A 27,317-nucleotide genomic window follows, 5' to 3' on the forward strand; every position below is an offset into this window, starting at 1 on the left:
ATCTTCTGGTGGAGGCTGCAAGGCATCTTCCAGGCTCTTGTCGTCATCGGGCTCATCCTCTTCTTCAGCTCCAGATGTCTCGCCATTCTCTGACACTGTCCCATTGTCCTCTATTGTTGCAGGCTGCTCCGCAAAATCCTCTTCATCTTGACCGTCTCTTTCCTCCGGATAGAACTCCAAGGCCTCTGGGCTCAGCTGACTCTGGATCCGCTCACTGGCTCTGACTGTTGGTCGTCCCACGATGCATCTCCAGTTATCCTCATCATCTGAGTCACTGTCCTGTTCCTGGTTCCACTGCATTTGTCTGTCTGTCTTCTTTCTCTCCCGTCTAGGTTTCACAGGTAAGTCCTCTTCTCTTGGTTCCACCGGCAGGAAGTCGCATGGCAGAAGAAGGTTCCTATGCATGATTCTGGTTCGTCCTTTTCCATTCTCCGGCTTCAGCTCATACACAGGGCTGTCGGCGTGCTTCCTCTGTGTTACTACATGCACCTGGTCCTCCCAGAATGGTCTTAATTTCCCCGGTCCTCCTTTCTCGTTCAGGTTGCGGATGAGAACCCTGCATCCGGGATACAGCTCTGTCCCGTGGGCCTTTTTGTCGTATAGTGTTTTGTTTCTGGCCCCCTCCTTCCGTGCTGTCTCTGATGCTAGGCGATAGGCGTCATTCATGCGGGCCTTCCACTTCTCTGCATATTCTTGAGGGGATAGTGCCTGGTCCTTTGCTCTAAGGCCAAACATCAGGTCAATGGGAAGTCTTGGATTTCTGCCGAACAACAGATAGTAAGGTGCAAATCCGGTCGCTTCATTTCGGGTGCAGTTGTATGCATGTATCACCTTTGGGAGTGACGCTTTCCAATCCGTTTTCGCAACCACTGGCAGGTTTCTCAGCATCGCCAGAACCGTTCTGTTGAAACGCTCGACCTGACCATTTCCTTGCGGGTGATACGGTGTTGTGTGAGAACCCCTGACTCCACTGTACTCCTGCAGCTTGGCGAAGAGCTTATTGTCAAACTCCTTCCCTTGGTCATGGTGCAGCGTCGCCGGGAAACCAAATCTCAGCACAAAGTCCCCGAATACCTTCTCTGCGGCGGTCTTGGCAGCTTTGTTTCTGCATGCATAGGCTTGAACAAAACGGGTAAAGTGGTCCATAACCACCAGTATATACTCGTACCCTCCCTTACACTTCTCTAAGTGTAAGAAGTCAATGGAGACCATCTCAAATGGGTGTGTGGTCACGATGTTGGTGAGAGGGGCTCTGGTTGGTTTGTTGGGGCGCTTGGTCTTCAGGCAGCTACACACCTGTGTGATGTAATGTTCCACATCTTTCTGCATGTGAGGCCAATAGAAACGGTCCCTCAACAGGTGCAACACCCTCTCCACGCCTAGATGGCCCAGGTCTCTGTGCAGTTCTTTATATACCAGCTCATGGAACTTTTTCGGCAGGACTAGCTGAGTTCGGGTAGCTGTTTTCCGGCGCAGGATGCCATCATCATCAAGGCACAGCCGATGCTTCTCTCTCATGAGTGTCGCAACACCCCTGCTCGCACACTGTGTTTTTCCCCGAGGCCACTGATTGGAGGTTATGTACTTCAGCACCTCTCCAATGACAGCATCCTCCCTCTGGGCGTCTCTCACCGTCTGACTGGGTATCTCTGCCACAGGTGATGTATGTTCCTTCTCAAACTCGGCTAGTGCTGTGGCTATGGTTACCGGACACATCCAAGGCTCAGCTCTCTCCAGCTGTACTGACAGCGCCTGGGTCACACTGTTCATGACCTCGGGGTGTACTTCTTGTGAACAGGTCTGCATGTACTGCTCCATCGGCATGCGTGAGAGGCCATCTGCGTCCCCATTGGCTCGTCCAGGCCGGTACTTGATAGAGAACTGGAAATCGGCTAACTCTGCTACCCACCTGTGGGTGGTCGCATTCAGTTTGGCTGTCGTGAGCACATAGGTGAGGGGATTATTGTCTGTGTAGACAGTGAATGATGGAGCGTGGTAGAGGTAATCTCTAAATCTCTCACATATGGCCCATTTCATCGCGAGGAACTCCAACTTCCCTGAGTGGAGATGGTAGTTCTTCTCAGGAGTTGTCAGTGTCCTAGACCCATACGCGATGACTGCCAGCCCACCCTGTGACTGTCTTTGATACAATACTGCCCCGAGGCCCTCTCGTGACGCGTCGCAGTGAAGGATAAAGGGCTGTTCAAAGTCTGGGTAGCCCAACACTGGTGGCTGGATGAGGAATTCAATCAACTGACAGAGGACCTGTTGGTGTTCAGCTGTCCACTTAACTGGGTGAGAGGAGGGCAGATGGTCTCGGGAGCCCTTCCTCCCCTTGTCCTTTCTCTTTTGTTTGAGCTTCCCCGCTGCTGTCTTCTCTGGGGTGAGGAGGTCATAGAGAGGCCTTGCGATTCGGGAGAAGTTAGGTATGTAGGGCCGGTAATACGAGATGAATCCCAGCATCTTCCTGAGCTCTCCGATGGTCGTAGGTTCTCTCTCCTTCAGTGCCTGGACCGGGGCCACATCAGCGGGGTCCATTGTGTATCCATCCTTGGTCACAAGCCTTCCCAGGAACCTTACTTGGTTTTTGAAGAGTTCACATTTTCTTGCCGTCAGCTTGATTCCATGGCTTCTGTAGCGGTGCAGTACTCTTCTCAGGTGCTGGAGGTGTTCGTCGAATGTGGTTGAGTGGACCAGGTTGTCATCTAAATACGGCTGACAAATGTTGTCCCTCAGCCCAATCAAACATTCCTCCATGGACCTCTGGAACTCTGCTGGTGCTGAGGACAGTCCGAAGGGAATTCTCACCCATTCATATAATCCCCACGGGGTGATGAATGCAGTCAGTGGACGGCTGGACTCCTCAAGAAACCCCTGGTGATATGCCTTCCCCTGATCCAAGACAGAAAACCAGGCACTCCCCTTCAGGCTGTCGAGCATATCCTGGATGCGTGGTATTGGATGGCGGTCTGGGATGGACCTCTTGTTCAACTCACGGTAGTCACAGCAGAGGCGGAGGCTCCCATCCTTTTTCCGCACACACACGATTGGGCTTGAGTAGGGTGATTTTGACTTAGTTATCCAGTCTCTGTTCAGTAAATCCTCGAGGTATTCCTTCACTTCTTTATGAAGAGGCTTTGGGACTGATGTGTATGTCCGCTTCACCGGTGTGGTGTCACTCAGGCGGATCTTGAGCTGGAGTGATGGAATAGTCCCCACATCATGGTCATCGCGTGCGAACACACTACTCTCCTCCCGCAGTAGCTCTCTCACCTGCAGTTGTTGTTCAGGTGTCAGGTGGTTCAGAGGGACAGGCGGGTCCCATAGATCTTCCTCCTGGTGTTCCGTCTTGACATCACCTGGCCCTTTCAGCTTTGTTGTGTCTCTAATCACAGGTCTTCGTTCTGTACCTGTTGTGGAGGTCCCTGGGATGACTGGGTTCACTGTACTAGTCCCATCCACATCCAACGGCTTCACGGCGGCAGGGTAGATGGCTCTAGTTCTTTGGGTCTGCCCCAGGGGAGTCCGTGGCGGCAGTGTGATGTCATGAGCTGTGACGTTAGTCACTGGGACAGCGATGCGTGACCAGGTTCCCTTCTGTAAACATACAATGTTTTCATCCACCTTCAGGCCCTCTGGCCACTTTGGGTTCACATTAGGCTCAAAGAGGACGTTCTGGTCTGCTTGGAGGGGCCCTGCTCTAACACCACACTTAACAATCTTTGTCTGGCCCGCCGGAATAGTCATGCTTTCTCGGCCCACTTTAACCATCCCCTCACCTTCCATATCATCTTGGCTGTTTATCAGCTTCACGAGGACTTCAGCCTTCTTGTAGTCAACCGCGAACGCAATGCTTAGTGCCTTTGTGATTACACTTGATGGCTGTCCAGCTCCAGACTCTAACAGGTGTTCAATTACATTGTAACCGATGATCGGTTCTTCTGCGGTGCCCTGGTGTGTGGTTACTAGTATTGGCACAGTGAGTTCCATTGGTGGAGTCTGAGTGGTGCTATTCGGTGCTAACTGGACAGTCACTTCCACCCATCCAGAGAAAGGAATGGTTGTCTGGTTTGCTGCTTTACCAGTCAGGGTGCCAGGGCCAAGGATCTCTTCTGTGCTTCTCACCTTGGTGTGTGGGAGATGTTTTCTCCTCCATTCTTCACTGATTAGGCAGACCTGCGACCCGGTATCCCACAATGCCTGTGTGGCTACACCATCAATGTAACAGTTTATCATGTATTTCTTTCCAATTAGGTTCAGCAGCTGTGACTGGCGTTTTGAGGAGATATGACTCACTGTGGGTGCTTGCTGTTCCCGCCCTGCCTCGTCTCGCTGTCGGGCAGACACTCTGGCTTCTAGTAGCTGAATACTGTCGTCGATGAGCTTGCTGGTGACAGTACAGCTAGACGTGTCTACCTGCTCCGATTTTTCAGGCCTCTGAGCTCTACACCCTCTTGAAAGATGGCCACTCTGTCCGCATTTGAAACAGTGGTTGCACTGGTCGCCCCTTTCACTGTCTTGAAAGGCTTTGCATCCGCGCTTCCTCACAGGCTGCTGCTGACGAGAAGGTCTTTGGCCAGAGGAGTGGTTCATGGCTTTTCTCATCTGTTCCATTTCTCCTTTCAGCTGTTGGATTATCTCGTAGAACGCAGACTCCTTTTGGTTCCCTGCCTGTGTCTTAAGGGCTTTCACACTCGCGGATGTTGATGGTGACGACTCCTGACCCCCGACCACTGCAGCTTCCGCTCCTAGATACTGATGTGCCTCAGCTCGCACTTCCCGCACTCTGGTTTCCTTACTGTGGGAGCTCTTCTTGAATTTCCGCTGTCTCTCTGACTCGAAACTTGCGGCCTCTATCATCTTAACAATGAGAACATCATCAGTAGTTGCTTGATCATCGAGATAGCTCTTGAGCTGATATTTTACCTGGTCACTCACTAGCCCAGTTCCCACAGCTCTTAGGAACTTCTTCTGTATCAGTTCAGGGCTGTATTGTTCAGAGCCAGGCTCTCTCGCTGCTGCTAAGAGTCTCTCTTTACATGCTATGGCTCGGAACAGGAAGTTCTGTGGTGACTCCTGACTGTCCTGTGTGATGTTGATTAGTCGGTGATATAGGTCCACAGAGCTATCATCTTTGAAATGGCCTTTCAGAATGGTCCTCAGCTGAGGGAGGGTGAGTTCGGTTTTGATCTCTAACAAGTCACGGAGAGTCAGCCCAGGGCTGATGGCTCGGATTACAGCCTCTATTATCTCCAACTCGCTGTGGCCTTTTCTCACCCCCATATCAATCTGATGCGTAAGATTTATATAAGACAACTTGTCTATCTGCCCCCGTTCTCCTATTTGGCCATTTATCTTAAAGTCTCTGCGTATGGTTACTTCAGGGGGTTGGATTACTGACGGGATTGGGTTTGAAGGTTGACTAGGTCTACTGGGTTCTTTAAGACTTAGTTTCTCACTGAGGCGTGATATCTCTTCCTCAAGCGCTTTTGTGGATGCAGTAAAGCTGGACTGTAAGGCCTGATATTGTTCATGTAAGCTTGCCAATTCAGCAGCATCCTTGTTAGTACTGTCTGCACCTGCACCAGTATGTGACTCCGCCCCTCTCTGCTTCATTTCACTAGAGAGGTCCACTAGTCTGGACAGAAACTGACGTGCTACCTCTTCATCCTCCTTCTCAATTGCTTCATCCACAGTTTCACTAATAAGTCTGATCAGCGCATGCCTCTTTGTCTGGTTTTCAGTGGGGACTTTAGCAATAACACACACCTCTTTTAACTGGTCCAGCCCTAACTGCAGGAGGGTCTCACTCAGCCTGTCTTGCAGTTGCTCAAGCTCCAGTTCCATTGTTGGTCACGTGTTCTCACTCCGCTCCCCAGTTCTTCTCCTGACAATGGTGGCAATGGCGCTGATCCCGGGTTTCGGCACCAATATTTGTAGCACACTTGATAAGAATGACACTTACAAGGGCTGGTGTTTTTGTTGTTTTACTCCATCTGTCAAATAGACATTACAGAGGACACGTTTTCAGAGCATGGCTCACTATACGAACGGCAACACTCATCTCCAATTTATACACCATAAGAGCACCAAATATATTCTTCCATAAATTCACATTAGTCTAGCCTACCGCGAGCAAAGCTAAACAGTATATAACGTTACGGAACATGGGGGGATCAAAATAGCAACACACATAGGCCTACCTTCATATTTACAGTGTGGAGACACTAAACATAGTAAAGGGACAGACTAATCACACCTACAGACAATGTCAAAGCCAAGCTACAGAACAATGGGTTCAGACCGCGGGAGCTATGGCTATGCTAACGTTAGCAACTCGCTAGCAATCTAGCTAACGTTAGCCAGTGATATGACGTTATCAAAATAAATATGAAAGTCCCTTCGTGGGTATTTCTAATAGGCATCCATATCCCACCTCCACATCATATTTAATCACCATCCTAATTCCATATGTCTAACTAGTCTGCTTACCTGTCAAATAGACATTACAGAGGACACGTTTTCAGAGCATGGCTCACTATACGAACGGCAACACTCATCTGACGACTCTATGTCCCAGAGTGCACGGCGAGAGCCAGCACTACGTCACACAGGCTAGAAGCAATTAACCTGCAGTGCCCTCCTGTGGCGAGAACCGGCTATCACAACAACACAGCAGACAATTCTCCTCTTTACTATTAGTGAGTGGTCAATGAAGGTAAGTATATAAAATAAAAAATAGATGGGGGGCTACTAAATCCCAAGTACCCCACAAAATGGTCTAGCGGAAAAGGGAGTGCAAATCGTCAAACGGCTGCTAAAGAAAGCAGCGGAAGCGGGTGAGGACCCATACCTGGCCGTCCTCAACTACAGAGCTTCACCACTGGAATGTGGCCACTCGCCAGCAGAGTTGCCGATGAACAGGAAGCTCAAGACAAAGCTGCCATCGGCGGAGCACCTGCTCCTGCGCGCTGACCACCGCACACAGAGAGAGCACAGGTCCAAACATGCCTATGACAAAAGAGCACGGCCCTTGAGACCTCTGGAATGAGAGGACCTAGTGAGAGTCAGATGCGATGGAAGATGGGGACCAGTCGCACAAGTCCTCAAAGAGACTGCTCCAAGATCATATGAGGTACTTACCAAGAGCGGCAACACGATCCGCAGGAACCGGAGACACCTGCTGAAGATTCCACGCTCTGAACCACAGCCTGTAGAAAATGGCAATGACAGGGTGGCTCCGGGAGAGCAAATAGAAGGGGGGCATACTCAATCAGACACAGACAGCCCTCCTGTCGTCGAGTCACCCTCACCTGGGGGGGAGCGGGTTCAGCCACCATCCCCGGGGGTGGAGCGGGTTCAAAGGCCAAGTAGAACCATTGTCAGACCTAGGCGACTTGTAGAGGAGTGCTAGTAACACACACAGCGTGGGTTTTTATTTTTAATTTTGTGTTTTATTGCAGCCTTGGAGTTCTGTTCTTGGGGTCATGTTGGGTTCTGGACTCATGTTATTTGTAAATTTATGCTGTATGGTTCCAAAGCAGTGTTTAATTTTGTGGAAAAAAGGGGTAGGTAAAGAGAAGTGTAATAATTGTACTGTTACAGATTGAAGATACTCATCTGTTATTCTTTAAAATCAACTTTATCTTAATCTTTAGAAAAAGGGAGATGTACCGATAGTGGCCTGTAGGGGCGCTATACAGCTACTGCCTGTATGTATGTGCAGAGACCTGCAAATAAAGTTCAGTTATAGAAATGGCGACCAAGTGTGTGCGTGCTCAACGATACACCATTTTTATCACCATTTTTGATAGTTTGCGTCAATCATTTTTGCACTTCATTAATAAAGTCATTATTCATCATCAATTTTGCCTTAAACCATGTTTGTTGTCTTTCAAGTTCATCACCATTCAATAAACCCATCAATGAATTATGCATGATTTAACTTCATCCCACAAAGCAACAAATTTAGCAGAAGTGCATTTTACCTCAGGTTCGCAATCATTTTCTGTCATCAACTCTCCCACAATTTTCTTTAGATTACGCATTTTGTTTAATTTAGCCTTTCTTGTACTTTGTAACTTTTCAATTTTTTCACAAAGTGCCTTGCTGGTTAACTTAACAATCCGCTTTGGCCTATCTGACTTGATTTCCCCATTTTCATTTGAATCAATATCAGACATGCCATGATCATTCAAGCCTTTAGCGGCAGCCCCAATAGCCGCAGCAGCCCCAGTAGCCTCAGCAGGCCAGTCCAGCAAATTATCGCCGTTGTTTACGTCTGCCATTGCAACAGTCCCGCGCGAACCTGGAAACGCAAGTCAAGTGAAGTCAAAGTCAGCTTGTTTTCTTTTCAGCCACCAAGCTTGGATTTACGCACAAAAATGTGTGCACACGGAGTAAAATGGCCATTAATTATTGTGTAGCGCTACTCATACCTCATGAGGAAGAATCAATTATCGGCGTTCCCATCGGTCCCGCTGAATCCACATCCGCTGCCGCACTGGACACCCGCCTGGATCCGCAGTCGGCGTCCTCCGCCTCGGCGTCCCCCGCACTGGATACCCGCTTGGCTCCACCGTCGGCGTCCATCACCTCGGCAACCCTCGTCCCGCACCGCGGCTCCAGCATGCACAGGTGGTCAGTCCTCATTCACGCTCAGGCAATTCGTGACGATCGTTTCAAAGTTCATGGAAGCGAGTTTTTTGACTATTGTAAGTGGCTTTCCAATAAGTCACTGGTGCATGCCAGTGAAAGTAATTGACGCGCGCCGGCATCAGCTGTTGCATACACGAACAATGTCCAGACGTTACCGTTGATTTGCTTCTTCATTTATTACTCACACTTCTTTTACAGCGTTTCTTTGCATTCAAGTACATCAAACTTCGTCTTTCTCACAGTTAGGTAGCCTATAGTAACTCTATACTGCTACTCTATCCTCGACGCCTCGGACACGGTCAAAAAACTGTATGCCACCTAGCATCCACACCTGACCTCATTAACCCACTCGTATAAATGCACTTCCCACAATAGGAAACTGCCACCTACTGACCAAAAGGTGAATTGACTCAAAATAAACATAAATAAATAGATGGCTGTTACAGTGCCAATATACTATATGTGGCCATCGGGGCCCCAAGCAATTGCCTCGTTTGCCTGCCCTGGCGGGACTCTGTTACCAGTCAATCTTCGTTCCAACCCTCACTTATGGTCATGAGTTCTGGGTAGTACCCGAAAGGGTGAGATCACGGATACAAGCGGCTGAAATGGGTTTCCTCCGTAGGGTGTCTGAGCTCAGCCTTAGAGATAGGGTGAAGAGCTTGGACATATGAAGGGAGCTCGGAGTAGAGCCGCTGTTCCTTTGCGTCGAGGAGCCAGTTGAGGTGGCTCGGGCATCTGATTAGGATGCCTCCTGGCCGCCTTCCTTTGGAGGTTTTCCGGGCACGTGCAACTGGACGGAACTCGCTGGAGGGACTTCATGTCCAGTCTGGCCTGGGAACGTCTTGAGATCCCCCAGGGGAGCTGGAGGGCGTTGCTGGGGAGAGAGACGTCTGGAGTGCCCTACTTAGCTTGCTGCCACCGCGACCTGACCTCGGAGAAGCGGCTGATGATGAGATGAGATGAGATGAGATGAGATGATGATTTTTTATTTATTTATTTTTTGTCCCTTTTTCTCCCCAATTGTATTCGGCCAATTATCCCACTCTTCCGAGCTGTCCTGGTCGCTGCTCCACCCCCTCTGCGGGGGGGGGGGGCTGCAGACTACCATATGCCTCCTCGGATACATGGGGAGTCGACAGCCGCTTCTTTTCACATGACAGTGAGGAGTTTCACGGGGGGACATAGCACGCGAGAGGATCACGCGATGCCCCCCAGTTCCCCCTCCCCACCGAACAGGCGCCCCGGCCAACTAGAGGAGGCGCTAGTGCAGCGACCAGGACGTATACCCACATCCGGCTTCCCACCCACAGACACAGTCAATTGTGTCTGTAGGGATGCCCGACCAAGCCGGAGGCAACACGGGGGATTCGAACCAGCGATCCCCATGTTGGAAGACAATGGAATAGACTGCTACGCTACCTGGACGCCTGTTATAAAAAGTTACTTAACAAAAATCATACATGAATAGCAACAACTGTATTGTCGCAGGTAGCTTCCTTTGCATGCATTCTTCCAAACCAGCCTGAAATAAAAAGTTGTATAGCCTCTCACCAAACACCATTGCCAATGAAATTTGATTGAGGCAAATTGTTACTGATATTTAATACAAGCTAAATATTCAGGGCAGGATCTACAGTATACCTCCCAGCTCTGCCACTGTTGTTCTTAGAATAAAGAAAGGGTTTATTTTCAGCAATTCCTTTGTATTCTTTTAGATGCAATTTTTAACAGTTGTCTCAAATTTTGCATTGATGTGATAGCCAAGCCTGTAAATGGTTTGCTGCTTTTGGGATAGACCTACCAAATGCAGCATTTGGTAATGTGTTGTCTTCTATATTAATTACTTCTTAGCAGAAAATCCTGCTCTGCATATGTCTCTCTTTAAAAATGGTCCCAGTTACGTAATTAAATATAAGCTCTACCATGAATAAAATAGGTTCTTTCAAAGGTACACTGATGACGTCCTTCAGTGTGATTTGAAATGTCTCACCATCTCTGAGTGAAATTGGTCTATAATATATATATATATATTGATGTATTTGGGACTTGACACTTCTTGGCAATCAGAAGTTCATATGGTTTAGGAGTAATTAAACATAAAATTAGGGCATATGTTTAATAATTTCAAGTTAATTGTTCTGACATCTGATAATATGCCATCACTTAGTCATGACGGTTAAATCAATACCATTTGTTTCTTAAAAGGGTCATTCAACTTTTTTCGTGAAGTTGAGGCCTTTGTAATCTGTCTGTAGACAGTAAACGACAGAAATAGCACCACAAATTTAGAAAGTACACTTTGTGACAAAAGGACCAGGTAAAGAAAAGCTTTTTACTTTGTTCTCATTCCACTGAATTTACAGAACACACATCTTGCTAGAGCACAAGTCATGATTCATTTGTCACATACAGTGCGCCTCTTTGTGTCATGCAAGACAGCTCCATCAGCTCCTGTCCAGCTTGCAAGTTTTGTAAATCTGGGCGCATTTGGCTCTTCTGGCATCTTGGGAAAAGCAAAATGTGTCACGCCTTGGGGTAACTTCTGAAAAAGGAATGATCATAATCCATCATTTCTAACGAACCCACTGAAAGCTGTACTACGCCTCTTGCATCATTGTTTAGCTCACCATTCATGCTATAAAAGTTGTGCCAAATCTGAAAGGAGTAACACAGAGGGAAAGACACAGAGATAAATATAAACAGATTTGAAATTCTGCCAGAAAACATCATTGAGCATCACAGCACAAGCCAACTGGAGCAGAGGTCAATAGAGCCAGAGATCCTTAACGGCTCTTTTCGTAAGTTTAACCTAATTATGTCGTATTGTGTAGGTAAGAGAGCATTAATTATTGAAAATTTCTCAGTCATGTTGATTCAACTGCATTTTTTCAGATTTGATAAAATATGAGCTGACAAAGAATCAAAGAAAAAACGTGCTTTGACAGCTTTTTTTTTTCTTGTAATTTTGATTGGTGCTTCCAGTACGTATATCACTACTACACTTATAAACATTCTCTTTTCATATGAAACTGAGAAAGAGTTTTCGTTTTCATATTTTCATCTTTACTTGTTCTCCAAGGATTGGAATATTAAAAATGCTCCTCAGAATTTTCATCCATCTTCTTATCATCGGTGAGTAGAACAACTTATTTCACTAAGAGACAATCCTGAGTGTATTTTCAATTTTTCTTTTAGAAATAATACGGGCTGGCTTTAAAGTTTATTGTTTTCATTTAATAGCTGAGGTAAAAGCTACCACACCACCATCCACTGCAACACCTGCTGCCACCACGACGCCTGCTGCCCCCACAACAAACATTACTGTAACCACGGCTGCCACAGCAACCACTGCTGCCGGCCTGACAACCACTGCTGCCGCCATGACACCCACTGCTGCCGGCCCGACAACCACTGCTGCCACCATGACACCCACTGCTGCCGGCCTGACAACCACTGCTGCCGGCCCGACACCCACTGCTGCCGCCATGGCAACCACTGCTGCTGGCATGACAACCACGTCTGCTGCATTGAAAACCACTGCCGACATGACAACCAGAATTGCCTCAACAACAACCATAGTAGCAACCTTGACAACAGCGGCTGCCATAACAACCACAAACACCACTGCGACTAACACCGCTGCCACCTCTGGTGAAATAATGAGCCAGACCTGTCTTATCTGTTTAGCTGTTATGGTACAGCTGTTTCAGCAGAGGGCTTAAAAAAATCTTGTGAAGCAGCTTACAAGGTGAATTATATTTGTATTTATTCTTAAAAGCTTTAACTGAAATAAGAGAGATTGTCTTTTGTATAAATGAATATATCGGGACCTAGTATGTGTAATCAAGTACATATAACCTGTGGTATAACCTAGGTCTGCATAATTTTAATATAGCAATAGAAATTGTGCAGCAGTGCACTTGGTTATTGAACTAGTATGACTGGTTACTGAAGTCTCCAGTGGTGTGTTACAAGAATAAATCTCTATTCACACAAATTCATAACTGAAGAGGGTCACATGATCGAAACATTGTAAATTTGATTAAAAAAAATATTAAGAAAGTCAGCAATAGACAGTGTGCAATGGCCTGTCCCCCTCAAACTAAATGTAGGGGGAAAAATAACCAACACAAATTCATTATAATATCTGGCCTTGTAGGTCTTTCAGAATGTTGTGGTCAATTGTGACTGCCAAACTGCAATTTTATCAAGTCTGGATTATTCTCAAACTTTCTCCTGCACACAGGTTAACACTTTAAAACTGTTCTTGATGAAAACACATCAACCTTTATCACTATACAACATCTGCAAGGTCTTGAGAATTTAGATGGTCAAAATGTCATGAAAAATTGTGTTTACATATTAAGTCTTATTTTGTAGGTAAAAAGAACGGGTTATACTTTAAATGACTTTTAGCACTATGTCAGGGTGTCTAATCATACATCGGATGCGTTTGTTTGACGACATGTGACACATTTCCTAAAGGAACAATGTTTTAAAGAAGCATTTGAACAGATACAGTTTGCCACCACACCCAAAGTGAAGGAACAGGTCAGTCAAAACCTATTTGATGTCACGTGATAGAACATCTTTCAGTTTAAAATATAGAATACTTCAGGATAGGTTCTTTCAAAGGTACACTGATAATATCCAACAGAATGATTAGAAATGTCTCACCATCCCTGAGGGAAATTGGTCTATGACCTTTATGCATCATTGATGTATTTGAGACTTGACGCTTCTTTATATTGGCAGCCATGTGGTTTAGGTTTTTACCCTCTCTGTAAGTTATATTCTGATGCTATCAACATTTAATTATGACGGTTAAATCAATACCGTTTGTTTCTTAAAATGGGTCATGAAAACCTTTCTTAAAGTTGAGGTCTTTGCAAAAAAAAAGGAAAAAGTACACATTTAGAAAGTACACTTTGTGACAAAAGGACCGGGTAAAGAAAATCTTCTTACTTTGTTCTCATTCCACTGACTTTACAGAACACACATCTTTCTAAAGCACAAATCATGATTCCTTTGTCCCCTACAGTGCCCTCTTTGTGTCATGCAAGACAGCGCCACCAACTCCCGTCCAGCCTGTTGGATTTGTAAATCTGTTTCATTTGGCTCTTTTGACATCTTGGGTGGGGGGAGTGAAATGTGTCATGCCTTGAGGTGTCACAACGAGGACAATTGTGAAAATGACTGATGAAAGTAAATGATCAAACTAGGAACGGGAGTGGTGTGCGACAGACAAAACCACAAGCTATCACGCTTAATAATCGGTATAAAGCAGGAGAAATAAAATCAAGATAGGGGGCACACATACTATGTGTGCCATACTTAAGCCTTAATTAAGGGTGATAATTCTGCGAAGAATTGACAGTCTGCAAAAACAATTGCCACAACAGAGCATCACAGCACAAGCCAGTTGGTCAATAGATCCAAAGATCCTTATCGGCTCTTTCAACCTAATTATGTCATAACATGTGTAGGTAAAACAGCATAGATTATTGAAAATTTGTCAGTCTTGCTGATTCAACTGCATTTTTCCCCCAGATTTGTTAATATATAGAGTTAACAAATAAAGATTCTTTTTTTCCCATTTTTGATTGGTGCTTTCAGTACTTATTTCACTGCTATACTTATAAACATTCTCTTTTAAAATCAAACTGAAAGAGAGTTTTCATTTTCATATTTTCACCTTTACTTGCTCTCCTGGGATTGGACTAGATACATATTAAAAATGCTCCACAGAATTTTCCTCCATCTTCTTATCATCGGTGAGTACAGCAACTTATTTGCTTCCACTAAGAGACGATCATGAGTGTATTTTCCGTTTGTCTTTTCGAAACGATATAGGCTGGCTGTATAGTTTATTGTTCCCGTTTAATAGCTGTCACCACGACAATCATTCCTGCAACCATGGCCGCCCCAATGACCACTGCTGCCTCTATAGCAACCACAGTGGCTGCCATGACAACCACAAACACCTCTGCTACTAACGCCGCTGTCGCCTCCAGTGAAATAATGAACCATACCTTTCTTATGGTCTGTTTACCTGTAATGGTACAGCTACTTCAGCAGAGGGCTTAAGCATTTCTTGTGGAGCAGCTTACAAGGCAAATTATCTTTGAATTTATCCTGAAAATCTATAACTGAAATAAGAGAAATTATCTTTTGTAAAAATAGATATATCAAGACCTGTAATAAGATAATTCAAGCACCTGGAATTTGGGTGATATAACCTAGGTCTGCATAACTTTAATATAATAAAAAAGAAATTGTATTAGTGTGCAGGGCAATATTGAATTGCAAAGCATTTACAGTATGCTGTAAGTGGACCCAAGTATTCCGATGGGCATGTCACAAAGCAAGTATGTGATATCTGAATAGGTCTGGCGCCCCTGTGGCTCACCTGGTAGGAGCGCGTACCACATATGGCTGAGTCCTTACCACAGTGGCGAATCCGGCCCGGCCCCGAACCCGGCCTGGGCCCCTTGCTGCATGTCATCCCCTCTCTGCCTTTCCCATCTCTCTACTGTCACTGTTAAAATAAAGCAGAAAAACGGTAGCCTATATTTTATTAAAGGTTAAATGCAGAACTCAAAACATGTTTTGTTTTATTTGTTGCAACATTTTGAGTTATAACCTTGATTCTGTCCAGCCCAATTCCTTAAAGACTTGCACGGAAAACACTTTTCTTTGAAAAAGGAAGATTGTTTTTGAACAGCTCATTATTTAATTTGTCACTCAGCATTGGCAAAAACTGAAACAAAACTTAAAGTAGGTGCTTGAGGAGCTATCAAAAATTCCTCTGCGAAGTGAATATTTAACATGACCTTATGAACTAAATACCTATAATCTCATTCGTTCTTCTTGTATTTTTATTTCCTTTATTGTTGTTGACTAGTTTTATTCCTCTAACTTCCTCTGAGTTTTATTCCTTGACTGCTGTCTGTGCCCTTGACCGAGGCATGGCAAGATGAACTGGAGTTGGTCCCTGGGCACTGCACGGCGGCTGTCCACTGCTCCTAGCTACACAGCTAAAATGGGTTAAATGCAGAGGAAGAATCTCCCTACGGGGACGATTAAAGTGTACCAAATCCATAGAGTGTCAGCAGTGCACTTGGTTATCGAACTGTTATGACTGGTTACTGAACTCACTAATGGTGTGTACAAGAATAAATCTCTGTTCACACAAATTCATAACTGAAGGTCACATATTGAAACATAAATTTGATTAAAGAATGTTAATAACGCCAGCAATAGACAATGTGCAGTGGCCTGTCCTCTCAAACTAAATGTAGGAGAAAAAAATGAACCAACAAAAATTCATTATTACATCTGGTCTTGAAGGTCTTCCAGGAAATCTTGTGGGCAATTGTGAATGCCAAACTGCAATTTTATCAAGTTTGGACTATCCTCAAACTTCCTCCTGCATACAGGTTAACACAAACTGTTTCTGGTGACACTATTCCCCAATCCTCTGTGAATAGTACACATGGCCATTGTAACTCTAGTTAATAGTCAAGGTAATTTGCATATGAAACCGGTCATTGGTTTCGGTCGTTATGCCACTGTATTGTTTATAGGGGGGGGGGACACCTGCAGTCAGTTTAGACTGAAGAGCTCACTTAGATGAGTGATCAGACGTTTCTCTCAATAAACGTTGTGTCCAGATGAACTGATTCAACTTTCTGTGATTTCTTTACCTGGATTATTGAGCATGAATAAAGACATCCTGGTGAAAAGCTATCAACCTTTATCGCTGAACAACAACTACAAGGTCTTGAGAATTTAGATAGTCAAAATGTCACAAAAAAAAGTGTTTACGTGTTGAGTCTTATTTAGTAAAAATAAAAATAAAATTAAAAAAGATGTTATACTTTGAATGACCTTTGGCACTATGTTAGGGTGTGTAATCATACATCAGATGCTTTTGTTTGATGACATGTGACATATTTGCTGAAGGAGCAATGTTTTAAAGAAACGTTTCAACAAAGATACAGTTTGCCACCACACCCAAAGTGAAGGAACAGGTCAGACTAATCCTATTTCATGTCACGTGATACAACATATTTCAGTATATATGAGATAACTGAATTCTTCTGTACATTGACAATTCTTCTCCTGCAAAGGCACAACATAAAAAAAGGTTATTTCTGCATCACAAATGGTAAAATGGAACAAATCCCACACTGACAGGACAGGTACACTCGGGACAGTCAAACTGAACTACAAACTTTTTTTTAGGTTTCTTCCTATTTTTTCTCCTTGTTAAAGGTTTTTTTTGGGGGGGAGTTGTTGCTTATCTGATACGAGGGTCTAAGGACAGGATGTTGTGTTGCTGTAAAGCCCCTTGAGGCAAATTTGTAATATGTGATATTGGGTTATACAAATAAAATTGACTTGACTTTTATTTAGCGATATTTTCTCCTACTTTCCATCTGCTGCATAAACAAAACATCATCCCCGCAACTTCTTTGATGATAAGCTTATTAACAGAGTGGCATCAAATTGTTGTAAAAGAAAGACATTAACTTCTCCCTTTTTCCTTTCATCACGCTTCCCTTTCTAACGGTGTCTATAAGAATTACCGGAACATATGTAAGAATAAGGCATCACCAACTTTAACATGACAAAATACATACAGCATTTTTGATATCATGGTGTGATGTAAAATGCATCTGTTGTGTAAACGTGTAGTAAAAGAACCTCTTTGCTGAAAACCTCCCAGATGATCATGCAATTTGCCTGTGATACTTGATTGTTGGTATGATTGAGCTTCTGAACAGCTGAATAAACAGTTTAAATTAATGTTGGGCTACATACATTAGGACTGGTTTTGTAACCTGGAGTCCAAGAAAGACAAAGGACTACTGTCCTCGGTGTTTAGCTGGCTGGGGCTTCACACTTCACAGTCACTCACAGTTGAGACACGAGTCACTGGTTGGACACTAAGGAAGGAGAAAAGGACTTGTACTGATTGACAACAAAAAAGAACCGAGTTGGGAAGGATGTGCAGCAGGTTACGGCGATCAAGGATAGAGATGGAAATGTGCTGACAAGCAAGGAGAGTGTGTTGAGAAGGTGGAAGGAGTACTTTGAGGGGCTGATGAATGAAGAAAATGAGAGAGAGAGAAGGTTGGATGATGTGGGAACAGTGAATCAGGAAATGCAGAGGATTAGCGAGGAGGAAGTGAGGGCAGCTATGAAGAGGATGAAGAGTGGAAAGGCAGTTGGTCCAGATGACATACCTGTGGAGGAATTGGGGGTGTTTAGGAGAGATAGCAGTGGGGTTTTTAACTAGATTGTTTAACATAATCTTGGAAAGTGAGAGAATGCCTGAGGAGTGAATAAGAAGCATACTGGTACCAATTTTAAAGAATAAGGGTGATGTGCAGAACTGTAGCAACTACAGAGGTATAAAGTTGATCAGCCACATCATGCAGTTATGTATGGGAAAGAGTGGTGGAAATAAGCTTAAGAGGAGAGGTGATGATTAGCGAGCAGCAGTATGGTTTCATGCTACGATAGAGCAACAAAGACTCGACGTTTGCTTTGAGAATGTTGATTGAGAAATACAGAGGCCAGCAGGTGTTACATTGTGTCTTTGTGGATTTAGCAAAAGCATATGACAGGGTGCCGAGAGAGGAGGTGTGGTATTCTATGAGGAAGTCGAGAGTGGCAGAGAAGTACATAAGAGTGGTGCAGTATATACTGAGCGCTTGACCTGCATCCATGATTTATGTGATTTATGATGTTTGTTTTTCTTTCCCTTTATATCTGTCCAAGTCGGAGAGTACTGCTGGCATCGTCTGTGGCTGCCGCTTCTCCCTCTCGTAGCCCCCCTTCCCATCCTCCCCTGTATGTCTGTGTTATGTTCATCTGTCGTCTTGTTTCACTCCATTTATTGTAAAGCGACTTTGAGTACTTGAAAAGCGCTATATAAGATTGATTTATTATCATTATTATTATTATTATATGTATGAGGGCAGTGTGACAGTGGCGGCATGTGTGGTTGGAATGACAGATGGATTCAAGGTGGAGGCGGGATTATATCAAGGATCGGCTCTGAGCCCTTTCTTGTTTGCAATGGTGATGAACAGGTTGACAGACAAGATCAGACAGGAGTCTCTGTGGGCTATGATGTTCGTGGATGACATTGTGATCTGTAGCAAGAGTAGGGCGCAGGTTGAGGAGAGCCTGGAGAGGAGGTGGAGGTATGCACTGGAGAGAAGAGGAATGAGAGTAGGAGCAAGACAGAATACGCATGAATGAGAGGGAGGACAGTGGAATGGTCAGGATGCAAGGAGAAGAGGTGACGAAGGTGTATTAGTTTAAATATTTGGGAGCAACAGTTCAAAGTAACGGGGAGTGTGGAAGAGAGGTGAAGAAGAGCATGCAGGCAGGGTGGAATGGGTGGAGAAGAGTGTCAGGAGTGATTTGCGACAGAAGGGTACCAGCAAGAGTTAAAGGGAAGGTTTACAAGATTGTTGTGAGACCAGCTATGTTATATGGTTTGGAGACAATAGCACTGACAAAAAGACAGGAGGCGGAGCTGGAGGTGGCAGAGTTGAAGATGCTAAGATTTTTATTGTGAGTGATGAAGAAGGACAGAATTAGGAACAAGTATATTAGAGGGACAACTCAGGTTGGATGGTTTGGAGACAAAGCAAGAGAGGCAAGATTGAGATGGTTTAGACATGTGTAGAGGAGAGACGCTGGGTATATTGGGAGAAGGATGCTGGGTAACACTTTCTATGAAGCTTGCATCTATAATGCCCATACTTTCCTATAATGTGTATCAAAATTACTAACAGCTATGGCTGAAGACTGTGAATTAGCACTGAAGTCTCATTATGCATCTCTACAAAACTTCAGCAAAACAAGTTGGCTATGATCAAGGCTCAGCGTTTTCGGTTTTTACCGATTCTCGCCGAAAAATACCCAGATTTTTTAACTGATTTTCACCCGGATTTTATGTTTCCACGGATCCAAAAGTTGTTCCTTTTTGTGTGAGGTTATGTAACTGTCCTCTTGTGGCGAAATTCGGCATGCTGGATGGCTTTGAAAAATAAAAACTGAAAATGCTGAGCCTTGGCTATGATGCATTAGGACATTTGACAGCTAAACAGGCTAATGATGACATATTTATAATGCATAAATCCATTTTAAATTGACATAATGCATCATAAAGGTGGTTATGAGGTGTTGTGAGGGCGTATACATGGTTATAATGAATCTTATGACTTATAGCTACATTTAAAGGGCGTTATAGATGCTTATAGGACGTTATAGATGCAAACTTCATAGAAAATGTTACTGGATGCGGAATATGGACCTGCCAGGGAAGAGGAAAAGAGGCAGGCCAAAGAGGAGGTTTATAGATATGATATGGTGAGGGAGGAGATGCATTGGCTAGAGTGACAGAGGAAGATGCAGAGGATAGTAAGAGATTGAAACGGATGATCCGCTGTGGCAACCCCCAACGGGAGCAGCCAAAAATAGTAGTCCAAGACCAATATTGTTGAATCATTGCAGCAACCCAAATCAGCTGTGTATTTGCTGTCTTGAACACACCCCATTATTCCTGCGAATGGATGACTTGAATAACTCAGTGAGTGCATCCCTGCAGGTTGCTCAACTGGATTGACAGATACTGAACGGATTATTTCAGGGAGTGATTTAGTTCAGTTCATTCATCCAAAAGCTTTAAATGGTTCAAAAATGACACAACACTACTTGCAAAGCCTTGTTGCAAAGTTTAACTCGTTAGTAGTTAAACTTTGCAAATCCCCCTCGCTGGATTCTTCTTCCTCCTCGTCTCTTTTTCACTCAAAATAAAAACGTAAGGGCCTCATTTTTAGCTATGTTTGTGAAACTTATTAAACGCGTCTGTCCCTGACTGACTATGGTAGGTTGTAATCTTTACTCACACTGTCCTCATAAATTATTTTTCCGTTTCGCACATATCTATTTTAGAGGCATATTCAAGTGAAATACTCCCATAGTAGAGCCCTACAATTTCAAGAATAACTGCAATTAATTTTGAACAGTTTATTGACCTTGATTCAGAGATAATTGCAAGTATAAGCCTACAGTTAGATTTGTTTATATACATAAATATATCCCACATGACTTATTTATGTATATTCCATTTGTCAATAATGGAAGGGTGGTGTTAGGTATTACTGACACTTAAGGAATAAGATGCTCCCTTTCTCATACAGTTTAGTCCAGTTCATATGTCACAATCAATGTGTTAATTTTTACTGGTCAACCGCTTTCACCCCCTGTCCAGGGGCCTTTTTATTTTGGGGCTGTGACTTTTGCAACAAAGCCAATGTGTCTCTCTTCTCAATCTTCCTCAGGTGTTTTTTCTTCATCCTCTTAATCTTTGCTGGATTCCGGATCTGTGAGGAGACAAAAAGAAAACGTTTTTCCCAAAGAAAGAAACCACCAACATAGTGGAAAGCCATGGTAGAAACATTATTCTAAGCTCAACGTTCATCCCAAGTGTAATGACAATGGTGGTACCGTGTTAGCATACTTAACATTCCTATTTCTCCCTCAACAAGACCCATTTTGTTAGAAAATGGTTTATTATGGATATGCTTAGACACTTGTCAATCATTGTGACAGCCTAGTTGAAGGAAAATATCGAAGATGGTGTTGTGTATGTGCAGTCAGTGCTGATGGGTAATGTGGTCGACTGACACAATACAACCCTCACTGCATATTATAGTGACCGAGAAATCAGTGTTCCCCTGCTAACAGAGCTTTTCCAACAGTGCCAGTGCCACTTATCAGAATACATTGTGTGCAAGCTTCTGTATCATCATCCATAGAATCATCTGGGGTACTGTTGTGGGATGTCATTTCCACAGTTAGAAACATAATTTAGCTTAGAAAACTAGGATTTTTTCCCCCGGCATCTTTACAATACAGCGGAGATTAAAAACTCAGTCAGGTTGTAGTTTTTCCATCTACCAACTGACATCATGACAGAAAAAAAAAACTGTTTCGTATGCTGCCCCAGAGATACAGAAACAATTGGGAAGAACTGCAGGTATTTATCATATGCTGTCCCTGTTGCAGAGAGACAGATAAGGTTGAAATTTGCTGAATTTTACCTTTAAGGTTAAACATGCAGCTCTGTCCAATAACAAGTCATGTCTGAATCCTTATGCTATGAAGTCCAAGATGAGACCAAGTCCATACTTAAGTACTACAACCCTACTGATCACGTCCTTTGCATTTGCACCTTAGATTTATATGCATTATCAGTCTGCACTTTGTCCACGTAGTGAGGAGATCTCATTTTTTTGTGTACAACTTGCAAAGAAAACAAGTTGGTAGGAAGACAGCAGACCTGTCTTTTATGACCAGAGCCAGAAGTCAAACAAAGTCTATGTTCACATTACAAGTCTTAATGCTCAATTCCAGTTTTTCCTCTTAGATCCATCCTTTTTTTGCCCATATCTGCAGTAAGTGACCCATATCTGACAAGAGTGAACAGAGCTCTGTCCTGAAAAGACCTGCATGAGCACATTTACAACAGCTACGGCCACATGGAATCTACGCCGCAGAATTTCTGCAGAATTAGAATGTAAACCACCACTTCTCACTTGAATTTAACGCTTTAATATTTTCTCTGGTGCTACAGGAGAACAATGAGGCAGCCTAAGTGTGACAGTAACACACACCCGCAATGGCTGCTATATGCCCAAGAAGCAAAAAGATCCATTCCACAAAATTCCACAGATTTTAATAACTAATAGGCGCAGAAAATGCAAAAACATAAATGCTGCAGCTTCCATCTGGGTCCTACCACAACAAATAACATCACATGCATGACTTGCATGTGTGCACGATGGCAACAAATAATAAATACATAATATTTACACAATATTTGTGGGGCAGTCTATCATGGAAATCAATGAAATGGCAGGTTAACTGTTAATCTTATGTGAGAGACTGACCATCTATCTGGTGTACTGGCGCGGCCAATACAACTTGGGAGCTCAGCACTCTTAAGACAGTTGAGATGGTTGTGCGACTTCAGTAAGTACCCAGTTCCACCCGCCCCCATCACCCCGTGTGGCTCCCCAGTCGACACTGTGGAATCTTTCCACTTCCTCGGCACCATCATCACCCAGGACCTCAAGTGGGCACTGAACATCAGCTACCTCACCAAGAAGGCACAGCAGAGGATGTACTTCCTGTGGCAGCTGAAAAAGACCGAACTGCGAAAGCCAATGGTGGTGCATTTTTACACTGCCATCATGAGTGCATCCTCACCTCCTCCATCACTATCTGGTATGCTGCTACCACTGCGAAGGACAAGGGTAGACTGCAGCGTACAATTCGCTCTGCTGGAGGGTGACTGGCTGCAACCTGCCATCCCTTCAGGACCTTTACACCTCCAGCACACTGAGGCGAGCAGGAAATTCACGGCTGACCCTTCTCACCTAGGCCATGGTCTCTTCAAAACACTCCCCTCTGGCAAGAGGCTGAGGTATATAATAACCAGAACCTCATACCACAAGAGCAGCTTCTTCCCTACAGCAGTAAGCCTTTCTGACAAGCCCCTAGACACCCACAGATCCTGACACTGCTGCCTACCCAAACCCCTTCTATAGGATAGGCAACAATAAGCCTTGACCTTCAGTCTATTCCTTTTTCAGTCATTGATTGACTGAGTTTTGTTGTGCGAAATGGACTGATGTAAATATGTACGATGATGTTTTTTTTCTTCTGTCTGTTGCATATGCACACAAATGTATGACCGAAATAAATAAATAATTAATTAATTAATTTATCGTCCCCACTCTGCTCTCTGTATATGGACACCTTGCATAAAACCTGCACTAACCTGTAAATAACTTCTTAAAATTCTCATTTAACTTTTTTGTAAATACAGCTCCTGCCACCCAGTGCCAAGCATCAGGAGCTGCCACGTGGTCTCTCATGTTTCAACTCTAAACCGGTGGTGATCACACCTTATTTTTTATCCTATATATACATTTTATTTCTTATTATTTTCAGCTTTTATCTTTACTGTTAGTTTTCCCTCTTGCACCAACATACCAAGACAATCTCCTTTCATGTTCTTGTACTTGGAAATAAATACAATTCTGATTTGTCATGCAGTATAGTGGTGCAATCGTTTGTGTTGAGGATTATCATTGCGATATGTTCCGAGCTTTGCTCGAAAGAAAGTATTGCCCCAAAAGTCAATCAAACTATATATATTTCTGTCTCTCCACTGACCCCTTTGGCTGTTGTCCTCTGTATTTTTTAAGTGAGCCTCTGCTAACAATGACCGATGGTGACAGTGGTCTGTGACTGCGCAGTGTAAAAACATGAATTCCAATCTGAGGACACTTTGCCACGTATCGGATATACATGTTATCTAGGACCAGATATGGAAGTGGCCAAAACTCTGATCTGAAAATAGTAGATTATTGTGTTCGTAATGCTCAGAAAAATTAAATTTCTGTCACATGTAAGCAAACAAAAAAAAGTGGCCCACTTTCACCTGTGGTGTGAACAATGCCAGATAAATATTTTTTGTTCATAATATGAAGTGCTAATATGATCATAATATGTTAATATTATGATATTAGCATTATATTATTATTAATATATGATCATATGTTCATAATATGTGAAGCGCTTTGGGTGTCTAGAAAAGTGCTATATAAATGTAATGATAATTATTATTATATGTGCTGCTTATTATATGTGCTGCTTTAAATCTCACACTAATAGGAGTTTTTCCTTACCAGCATAATTTATCAGAATACATATTGCATGATAAATGGGGTCAGTGACTACCTGGAGGACTTGTGGTCTGCAAACTTGAGTGCATGAGCCTTTGAGTTAATGAACCATGTTCAATTATATGTACGTAAATAGTTGACATACCACTTGCACAATCTCTGCCCTGCGCTCATTCTCAGCACGCCGTTTCAAGTTATCTTCTCGCCGTTTCCTTTTTTCCTGTTATGGAAAGACATATGAAATTAGTGAGGGCAGACAAATGCTTGTGTTTTACAAGAGTCAAAGTAATCTACACAGTATGACCAACCTCCTTCTCTCTGGCTTTCATCTCTTTAAGTTCAAGAGAATACTTCTTGACCAGCTCCTTCTCTCGCTTAGCTTCCATCTTTTTCTCCCAAGAAGAGCGCAATGGCTTATCTCTTAAAAGTGCAGAGAACCTGTAAGGCAAAATAACATTTAAAACTGTTTCATTGAAAACCCATGACAGGAACCTGATGTGTTAAACAAAATGAAAGTACAGTGCTTTCCTATTTCAAAGCTGAAATCTGTGTTCAGCATTACTAATAGATATTTTATTCACCTGGACCATGGAATCAGGTTACACAACTGGCATCCAAATACCTCTGTTGAAATGTTAGACCAGATAGGACCAAACATCAGAATCAAGTTTACTGATCATGCCGGTTTGCACTACAAGGAATTTGACTCCGGTTTCGTGGCTCTCTCAGTGTTATTAACATAGAATAACAACACAACAATCTTCAGATATATACACAAGGATTGACTATATCTGCAGATTGTGAACATTGGTGCAACAGCAAACATATTCCTACTCAAACAGGAAAAAGGACTGAAACATGATGTGGTGACGTTTCCGTTGGACTGATCTACCAGTTCTACTATCAATATTACAGTAGAACAGGGTTTCCATATAGACTGACGTAGTTATTAGATTGCCTGAGCTAGCTGTTGTTCGAGCATGCCATTTCAACCAGGATGGGAACTGTTTATTGCTGAGCCGGTAGGACTGCTACACTTTGTCTGTAATAATTCTCACCGCCAGGGAAATCACGGATTTCGGCTTTATAATTAAACTCTGTGAACACAAACACTGTTATGCTCAAGTGACGATCTCACCTTTGTTTATTACGGTCCTTCCACACTCGTCCTGATTTTGGTTTGCCCAAAGGAATAGCTGGATTTTGTTTTCCATTGTACGCTGACTGAATATCATTTCCTACTGTTTTCTCTGGGCATGCAGGTGCCGTTTCCATTGGTTTTAGGCTGGTATGAACACCATCTCTGTTAGCATTACTGCTAAGTGTGTCTGTATCAGCAAACTCTGAACACGGTTCTGTTTGTTTAGATTCAGGACACGGTGCTGTCGCTGGCTCGGTGGGTATGCTCGTGGATAACATGGATGGCGGGTTGGTTGGTTCTGGGTTAAGGTCTAAGTCTGGCTTTTGGCCCGTCAGCTCCGCAGGAACTGATTTCTTCGTCCTCCGTGTCGAGACTTTAACTGTACTGGGCACCCGAGAGTTGATAAGCGCGACTGGAGTACGCGTATTGCGTCCGCTACGAGTCCGCGTAGCTACCGGTGGAGGCAACTCGAGGTCTGGTGTTATTTCGGCCTCTTGTGCCATGTCTGGAAAGCCCTTATCTACTGACAAAAGTCTCTTTACAGAACCCGCAAACTACAAGTCAATGGCGCCTCAATCGGTAAATCCACGTGTAGTCGCCGCACTGTGACGTCATAACCACGTGACATCTTCTTCTTCGTCTTCTTTTTCTTCTTCTTCTCCTCCCCTCTCTTCTGCTTGCTGCATTAGGCGGTTGGCATCCTACATCACATTACCGTTACAGCACATTACCGTTACTCACTGTTGCTGGAGAGATAATTGACCGATTTGACTAATTGATCAACTTTCTTCATAGTTCTCCTTATTAATAACCATAAACTTGATTTTTATTTAAAGAACTAATAATGACAGTAATAAATACATGGACCCCCACCCTCACCCTCTCCAGCCACAATACGCCCATTTCACGCCGCGGCCATCTTGGATTTTAAAAAACCAAGCGGTGGTAACTTAGCCACGCCCCCTTCTTACTTAATTGAAAACACTGCTGGAAGCAACATGTCGTACTGCTGTGTACCATCCTGCAACTCCTATCAAAGAAGGGAAAGAGATAAATCTGTATATATGTGTGTATATATATATTCACTAATCTTTCAATAGTGGATAGCTCTGTTCTGACACATCATCTTGATAACAGGAAAATGTGTGGATTTATATTGCTTCCCACACGTATGACATATCCTCATGTGTCCAGTGAGGTTTGGGCGACTCCACCTGATCATGACTACGATGTGAAGCCCCTTTCTGTGGAAGACCAGCTTGACGCAGTAAAGAAACGCATCGCTTTCCTGGAGGATGAAAATAAAAAGCTGAAAAGTGAGCGTTTTGGTCTAGAACGCTTCCAGTGTGCGCCCAATCTGATCAGGTTTTACACTGGTTTTAAGGATTACCACACCCTCAAAGCACTCTTCCTAGCTTTACAGCCTACTGCAGAGTCCATTGTGTGATGGACTCAAATGCAAAGGAACAGCCATAACCTAGAACACATTTCTGTGTCTGGCTTCCATGCAGAGCATTTATCGCTGATTGATCAGTTTTTCCTGTTCTTGTGCCGTGTGAGGCAGGGCTTTTTTGCTCTGGATTTATCTGTACGATTCAATGTGTCGCCGGCCACAGTCAGCAGGAACTGTACGACGTGGGCCAACTATTTGCTCTTTATGTTAGGGACCCTCCCAATATGGCCTAGCAGAGCAGCAGTAGACGAGCTAATGCCACCAGTATTCAGGGAATTCT

At 43.8% G+C, this 27,317-nt stretch overlaps 1 protein-coding gene across 1 annotated transcript; it reads right to left on the bottom strand.

The window, feature by feature from the left end:
* Positions 1–20,709: 20,709 nt before the first annotated feature.
* On the bottom strand, positions 20,710–26,233 carry ccdc86 (coiled-coil domain containing 86). The gene is made up of 4 exons (XM_056280842.1): positions 25,582–26,233; positions 24,752–24,881; positions 24,589–24,663; positions 20,710–21,071 (listed from the first exon to the last, which is right to left on the bottom strand). The coding sequence occupies exons 1-4, from the start codon at positions 26,085–26,087 to the stop codon at positions 20,928–20,930; spliced, it is 855 nt and encodes a 284-aa protein (XP_056136817.1). The 5' UTR covers positions 26,088–26,233; the 3' UTR covers positions 20,710–20,927.
* Positions 26,234–27,317: the final 1,084 nt, after the last annotated feature.

This window comes from Lampris incognitus, chromosome 5, assembly GCF_029633865.1.
Source record: "Lampris incognitus isolate fLamInc1 chromosome 5, fLamInc1.hap2, whole genome shotgun sequence".
NCBI lineage: Eukaryota > Metazoa > Chordata > Actinopteri > Lampriformes > Lampridae > Lampris > Lampris incognitus.

Coding starts and splice junctions, on each gene's coding strand:
- ccdc86 (XM_056280842.1), bottom strand. CDS start 26,087: ATGGCACAAGAGGCCGAAATAACACCAGACCTCGAGTTGCCTCCACCG. Junction 24,882..25,581: donor AAGGACCGTAATAAACAAAG/GTGAGATCGTCA, acceptor TTTGCCTTACAG/GTTCTCTGCACTTTTAAGAG. Junction 24,664..24,751: donor TGAAAGCCAGAGAGAAGGAG/GTTGGTCATACT, acceptor TTTCCATAACAG/GAAAAAAGGAAACGGCGAGA.